Here is a 7,713-nt window from a genome sequence, read left to right on the forward strand (position 1 = left end):
TGATTTCTGAAACGTATATGGCAACCAATCGATGATACACAGTGACCTACCGTGAAAATTAAGAACTTCAGGTCAATAATGGACTCACCATCTCTCTGTCTTTATTCAGTCTTTCCTCTAACTCAAGGGCCAACTGATGAAGCCAATACTGCACCTACAGGACGAGAGTTAGAAAGACTAGACTTAAGCTTCAAGAGTAGAAAGGGAAAGGCATATTTATATTGATGTCAGTTCCTGATTCCCTCTATACCTGTTCTTTTGTAGCCAAACATGTTATTCCTGGAAAGTTCTTGCTGCAGCCGATGGATTTGGGGAGCTGGCGAGGTTTTACCGGCTCAAACTCGATCCCTCTGCACAAGTCATACAACCACTGCCTGAGGAATACAGAAACACTGGTAAAACTGCTAATCACGTTGTAAATATGAACTAACAATTAATTATGTTAAATGGTCATTTATAAAATGGATAGTTCAGGTCCTAGATGATGACTGGTCAATAGCCGTGCATTATACGTACTCTTCACAGGGCTTCAATGTGGATCACTGCACAGCACTCATAGCTTATAGTTATATAGTCTTGAAACGTTCTGTTTATTATTTACTGTCTGTGAATATCCACATTTTTCCTGAATGCTGAGGTGTTCCACAATTCATTAGAATCATCATGGCGCCGCTCAGTGGGTGCTCAGGAAAACTGTGGATACAGTATTTTCTAGTGGGATTGCATTTAATGATTTAATTTTTTTATAATTTTTTATATATATAACATTTTGTGTCCTTAATATTTTTATTATGTGGAAACCTTTTTTTTTTTATAAAAGACTGTCATATAGTCAATATAATTGTTAGGCACGACGCAAAGCAGCTATATTCAAAATATAGCATGACCTCTCATACATTACTGCATAATTAAAACTATGAACAAACAATAAAATTTAGTATAAAGTATTAACAATTAACTAATGTTAACATATACAACTTCCTTCTATATAGAATCTAGAGTTCTAGCAAAAGCTGCAAATTTGCCACTCATTATTTTCACATGCAAATGAGCTTGGGATTTGCCACAAATTATTGCCAGATAAAATGTATGCTTGACAGTTAACAACATATATCAAAGTTAACGTAGCCTACATATTCAACTTCATCTGGTAAGAAAAAAAATAAAATAATAATTGAATTAAATGATAATAGCATAATTATTATTATTAATATTCTTACTTTTGTTATTATTATTATTAGGCTACTATTATGAATAGGCATAAACAAGGCATATTTTATTTACAGAAACTAAATGTAATGGAGTAACTTTTAAAAATGGCCGCTTCATTTAGTTTTTATGAACTTTCGGTTTAAGCCCCATCCACACCTGGTTCTATCCCCTAATTTTGTCACGGTTATGGTTCACATGCATAATTTGTACTATTTAAAGTATTAACATTGATTTGTAGATCATGTGCTAAAAATTGGTACTGTCTCTTTAAGAAAACCCGCTGTTCTATAAAGAGCATCTGTAAATGAAAGCATATTAACAAAAGACGACTCAATCGCCATCTTTACCTCAACCATTCTATTCGTGATTAGAATGAAATGTTTCTTGTTTGTTGTTTTTCCAAATTCTGCAAATTCTAGGTAAAGGGTGACTACTTTGAAGATGCTAAAATATAACACAGTTTTGATTTATTTTGGATTTTGTTTAGTCACAACATAATTCCCATAGTTCCATTTATGTTATTCCATAGTTGATGACTTTACTATTATTCTAAAATGTGAAAAAAATAAAGAATGAGTGTTTCAAAACATTTGACCGGTAGTATATTATATATATATATATATATATATATATATATATATATATATATATATATATATATATAATACACACACTGGCGGCCAAAAGTTTGGAATAAATGTACAGATTTTGCTGTTTCAGAAGGAAATTGGTAATTTAATTCACCAAAGTGGCATTCAACTGAACACAAAGTATAGTCAGGACATTACTGATGTAAAAAACAACACCCATCACTGTTTGATAAAAATTGGTACTGTCTCTTTAAGAAAACCCGCTGTTCTATAAAGAGCATCTGTGAATGAAAGCATATTAACAAAAGTCGACTCAATCGGCTTCTTTACCGCAACCGTTCTATTCGTGATTAGAATGAAATGTTTCTTTTTGTTGTTTTTCCAAGAGCTGCCTGTTGAGAACAGAAGGTGTACTAAAAGTGACATTATTCAATGACAAACTGACTGCATGGATCTCGCCAAAATTTTACTCTCAACACGCAGCGAAAGGATGCTGAACTTCTTCACCAATATACTACTCAATCGATTCAAATGAAGATTGCGATGCATCGGAAAATCGATATATTGACTACAGAACTTTACATTTCTTTTTAATATTTTATTAATTTGCTAGAGTTTTCCAGGCCTTGAGATGTCAATTCTGGTTTTCTACAAGCATGGGAACCCTGTCATTGTGATTCTCACCCAGTCTTCTCTCCGAAGTGCTGCTCCAGCTGGCTCTTGGTGAACTGAGTGAGATCTCCCATGTTTTCCACCCCGAGAGTCTCCGTCACGGACTTCCCCAGCTTCCCTCCTAGATTACGACTAAACAACAACCACACAGCACATATTTATGTACCATTGTTACCTTGGGACTTGCTCAGAACCACATTCTTCAGGTGATATATACTCACATTTTATTGATGGGAAGTGTGCTGAAGAGTTGGGGAACAGATCCGTGTGGCAGAACTGTTTGGCGATTGGGCTTGTTCAACCCACATGCGAGTTTGGCTAACACCTGTGAAAAAGAAAAGAAAATAGGAAAAACTTTCATATTCAGTATCATAGTCTTGCAAGTGAAATGATCTTTCATGCAGCTGTGTAACTCATAATCTACAAGAAACTCTCTTGGAAATACTTGATCCACAAAAACAAATGCTCATAACTAGACTAGACCTTCTACAACCTTACCTTAAACAAAATCTACTTATGACTGTTTCATGGTTGCTGTCACGCCTACATCCCCGTGCTAGCTTTTTCTTGTCCTTTTTGACTCTTAGTATTGTAGCATTTCTAATGTTCAAGTCTCATTGTGATGATTTGATTTTGTTGTTGCATTCAGAATCCGCTGATAATAGTGGATAAAAGCATCTGCTAAATAAATAAGGCCTTGCTTACACCTGGTATCAACACTCATGTCAGGTAATCCAGTAACAAGTGGTCGGCCAGAAGAGATCACGGTTTAAACCTGGTTTTAACATGCATCTCTTGTTTTTGTTAAAATGTTAAACGTAATTACTTATGTAATTTCACTTCTCCAGACCATGTATATATGACATACACCATGATATTTTTGCTGCAAAACAAGACAAAAATACTGAGAAGCATTTTCTGCAGTGTAATACCAGGTGTAAATGGGGCCACAATGTAAAAAGTTATTTTCTTCATGGCTTCTATTTAAAACATAAGACAATGCAAAGTTCATCCCACTGTATCTTCAAGTAAACCTTGTTGTGTGAGATCCCAGCAGAGCAGCGGAATCCAGTGTGTTCCTCCACTGCGGCCCTCATCTCCTCCACTAGAAGAGCGCCCACTGCCAGATGCAGCTCTGCACTGTTAGACTGAGAGCAGGAGGACACAGAGTCTAGCCACTGCAGCAGACCTCTGGACCGCTGTTCTTCTGTGTAAACAAATGAATCAGAGAGGTGATGCTCACATTTCTCTCATGTGTTCTTCTGACATCCTTTGACTTCAAATTAAAGATCATGAACCAAAATCTATCATGATACTACCATTATTTTATTATTATTTTTTATTTTTTTAGAGCTGGTGAAATTTGAGTACTGGTTAGAGTAGGGAAGAACCTTTGCGATGTTTCTGGGGTCAATACACTGACGCACACACCACAAACAAACACACACAGTGATTCCATATCAATGATCAAGTGATGGAGAAAGCAGCTCGTAACCGTAATTTGTTTGTACAAAACAAACCCAGAATGGACTTGTGAAAAGTCGCATTCACACGATTCGCTGGAGTGAAGCATCAGCATTTCCCGGCGTTCCAGACAATTCGGATGAAGTATTCATTACATGGATTACAATTCAGCGCTTTTCATGTGGAGTTCAAAACAGCACGAATCATGTAAATGCAGGTTCCCAATTGCTGTGGCAAAGTGGATAGCCATGATTAATATTGTGGAGGATGAGTGTTTAAGAGATTTAATGCCCACTGCAATGAAAACACAAACTATGGGGAGTAGATATTTCAATTAGTCAGCCAGCCTCCCACTTAGACTTTGGGAAAAGTTTAATGTTACTTGAATTGGTGCTATTTTAGTGCATTTCTATCTTTATACTGTGCAATACATTGTTTGGAAAATGTTGATAAAAAAATATTGATTTATATTGTTTTATTTTCTAAGAAGCAACTAAATGCATTTTGTCAGGAAAAGAAATACTGTCTATATAGAGTCTAATTTCAGCACTTTCAAATTCTGCAATTAATCACGATTAACTATGAAAAATCATATGATTAATTGCGATTAGATATTTTAATCAACCTACAGCACTATTTTTTATATATGTACCGAGGGCTGCACGATATCGCTATCTAAAAATAAATATCTATATATTTTTATTAGGGCTGTGAATCCATTAAAAATGTTTTACTGATTTATCACACATTTTTCTGTGATTAATCGTGATTAATCACGTTTACATTATGGTACACGATACATTGCAACAAATGTTCAAAAAAAATCATCATAAATATATTTTCTTTATACTTTGTCTCAAAGACCTTGCAAAAAATTGGTTAGTCATCATATAATTATTTACATATGTACATGAAAATGTACATTTTTTGTTTTATGATACCGTTAATTAAACGGGTATTAATCTTTAATACAAGTATATGTATGCATGCCATAAAATCAGTGGTCATGTTGTAATCACAATTTCAGCAAAATCTTCTGCTGTTTTCCAGTGGACTTTTTTTAATAATAGGGTCAAATGGACAGATTCAATTAATATCAAACGCTATTGGCAAGATAAACTTAAGTGTACATTGCCAATGCATTATTAGACACTATAAATAACATAAAACACACTGAATGCTGAAGTTTAATTTGCTGAAGTTTAAAGTCTCAAAACTATTATTTTCTCTGCTGTTCAGTCTCTACAAGTATATCAGAATGCAGCTTTCTGAACGGTCACATACTTCGGTCTCTATCGCGCACACGCTGGGTCTCTCTCAGGCAGTTTCACTTTTAAAACGGGTTCAGATGAAAGTCAGTGAGCGTTTTTGCGATGCAAAGAGATAAGGCAGCTTGCCCGTATTACTCGCCCGCTTGCGGATGAAGTCTTCATTCTCCATACAGTAAATCCGCTCCCGTGTTTATTATGCCCGGGACATGTGGTGAATAAGCTTGCACTGCTTCACACAATCAGTTTCTGTGCGAGGAGGAGCGAGTACCTCCTGAAAATGTATATATGCTAAGGTTAGCCACAGAAAGTGGGGAAAAACACTGAAGTTTCACCCATTGTCCAAAGGTGCCTGGGTTTGTTCCGGAACAACTTGTGACACCTTTCTGTTATTGCGTGGATAAGTTTCAGGGAAGTAAAAAAAAACGGATACTGCATTAATTGCGTTAAATTGTTTTATGCATTAAACAAAAAAACTTTACATTTTAAAAAACTCTTTATTTTTCAGCCTTTTGATGCTTTTCAACATACATCTCAATATTCGCTGTGAAACGTCTTTAAAGGGTGATTTCTTTAATTAGATGAACCTTCATTTTGACCAAGCAATCACTGTTGCCAAGTAGATTCAAAATGTTCTTAAATGATCTGGTTAAAAATAATCAAGGTTTGTTTTAAACCATGTTATTTAATCATTTCCAATCATACGCACAAAAGGCAAGTCAGTCCACTCGTCAGTCATACTGGGAATTCTGCCAGGCAGCTATTTTCTGTGTAAACAAGTAGCATAGCAGTGCAGCTCCTATCTACTTGAATGGGGAAAGATTAATCTCCAAAACGGTAGGTCAAGATTACAATTAAAGAACATATTTCAAATAAGCAGTAAAATCTGAAAACACTGGTATCATAAATTGTGCTTCTTTAGCTCATATCATGTTAAAAAAAAAAAAAAAAAAAACTGTCTGTTTCTAAAAGGTGATTGGCTATTTTAATTGTAAGGCGGGACTTCCTTTTCTACATCCACCATATTAGGCATTCCATCTTCTCCCATTTATTTTAAAGTGGTCTGTCTCAGGCTAAACAGTCTCTGTTTATAATCACCCAGCTCTACATTACCCACCAGATTACTTTGTTATAATAAATTTGCAGTCGTTTTGCACACCTTTATCTAGTACTGCGTTCTCACTCAGTGCGTCTTCGTTGGAACTGATTTGTGGAAATCCTTGTACATAGGTGCTCTTCAGATGATGTGGATTAATGTCCAGGTCAGTCATATCCTTTAATCTCTGCTGCACACTCGCTGTGAGATCCATGTATGCTTCATCAATACTCGCTCTCTCAATGACAGCAAAACGTGACATCACCTCGATCACCTCCACACTGGCCTCCCTGTAACTGATGCCCAGATCCAAAAGTTATTAAAACAATACATTACAAAGCACATGAATAGTTCCGTACTGTACATGTGTTTTGGAGATAGAAATAATGGGCACTGACTGGGTGAGATCAGCCTTCCCATGTGACTCTCTGACCCGGGCCACCTGCAGATCAGGGCACAGCTTCTTGGCATCATCTGCCCACATGTTTCTGGTGACGCCATGTGCTCGAGCTTCATAACTCACTGCAATAATACTGATAACAGAACAAAGCATCAAATAGGTCATTTTAATAGGAAACTTTTAATAAGAAATGAATTAAATTAAGTCAAGAATTAAGGGGTGCTGAATTGTCATGAAAAATAGCCTTCATAAAAACATACAAGGGGAATACTGAATATTTCTTCTGGGTAGGTTCATTTAAGAAAATAAATAAAAACAATACAGTTCAATGAACATACATTGACCCAATAGAGTGCGCGCGCGTGTGTGTGAGAGAGAGAGAGAGTGCGCGCGCGTGTGTGTGTGTGAGAGAGAGAGTGAGCGCGTGTGTGTGTGAGAGAGAGAGTGAGCGCGTGTGTGTGTGTATGTGTAAGAGAGAGAGAGCGCGCGCGCGTGTGTGAGAGAGAGAGAGAGAGAGACAGAGAGTGCGCGCGCGCGCGTGTGAGTGAGAGAGAGAGAGAGAGAGAGAGAGAGAGAGAGAGAGAGCGCGTGCGTGTGTGTGTGTGTGTGTGTGTGTGAGAGAGAGAGAGAGAGAGAGAGAGAGAGAGAGAGAGAGTGCGCGCGCGCGTTATTCGACATTAAGCCACAAATGCTGTATATTGCGCGTAACTTGTATTGAACCCTGAATATTTTAAAATAGTTTAAAATAAAATATACCATATATACTTGACCCTTCCCTGAATGCTAGTGTGAATGTATTGTGCTTGCTTCTTTACCCAAAAGCTTTAGAAAAACTAACAAGTTGATATTTGAATTTAAGTTTGGACAATGAAATTCATAAAACGTATTCTTATTTAAGAGGGACCAAAATACAAAACCTCTACTAGAGAAACACATTTATGTAATTGTACTTTTGGCTCAAGACCTTATAGTTACTAAGAACCAGTCCTTGTGACAACTTCCCCGGTCTCC

The 7,713-nt window shown here is 36.6% G+C and overlaps 1 protein-coding gene across 5 annotated transcripts in view; it reads right to left on the reverse strand.

Moving 5' to 3' along the window:
* Positions 1-7,713, reverse strand: part of polh (polymerase (DNA directed), eta) — a 24,491-nt gene that overhangs the window by 16,456 nt on the left and 322 nt on the right. For all 5 annotated transcript variants that reach the window (XM_051651501.1, XM_051651499.1, XM_051651498.1 and 2 more), the window contains exons 2-8: positions 6,701-6,835; positions 6,366-6,598; positions 3,509-3,681; positions 2,696-2,799; positions 2,487-2,606; positions 251-374; positions 89-154 (exon numbers count right to left, since the gene is read on the reverse strand). In XM_051651501.1, the coding sequence (XP_051507461.1) occupies positions 89-154; positions 251-374; positions 2,487-2,606; positions 2,696-2,799; positions 3,509-3,681; positions 6,366-6,598; positions 6,701-6,835 (955 nt within the window). The remainder of the gene's footprint in view (positions 1-88; positions 155-250; positions 375-2,486; positions 2,607-2,695; positions 2,800-3,508; positions 3,682-6,365; positions 6,599-6,700; positions 6,836-7,713) is intronic.

This window comes from Myxocyprinus asiaticus, chromosome 23, assembly GCF_019703515.2.
Source record: "Myxocyprinus asiaticus isolate MX2 ecotype Aquarium Trade chromosome 23, UBuf_Myxa_2, whole genome shotgun sequence".
Classification (NCBI taxonomy): domain Eukaryota; kingdom Metazoa; phylum Chordata; class Actinopteri; order Cypriniformes; family Catostomidae; genus Myxocyprinus; species Myxocyprinus asiaticus.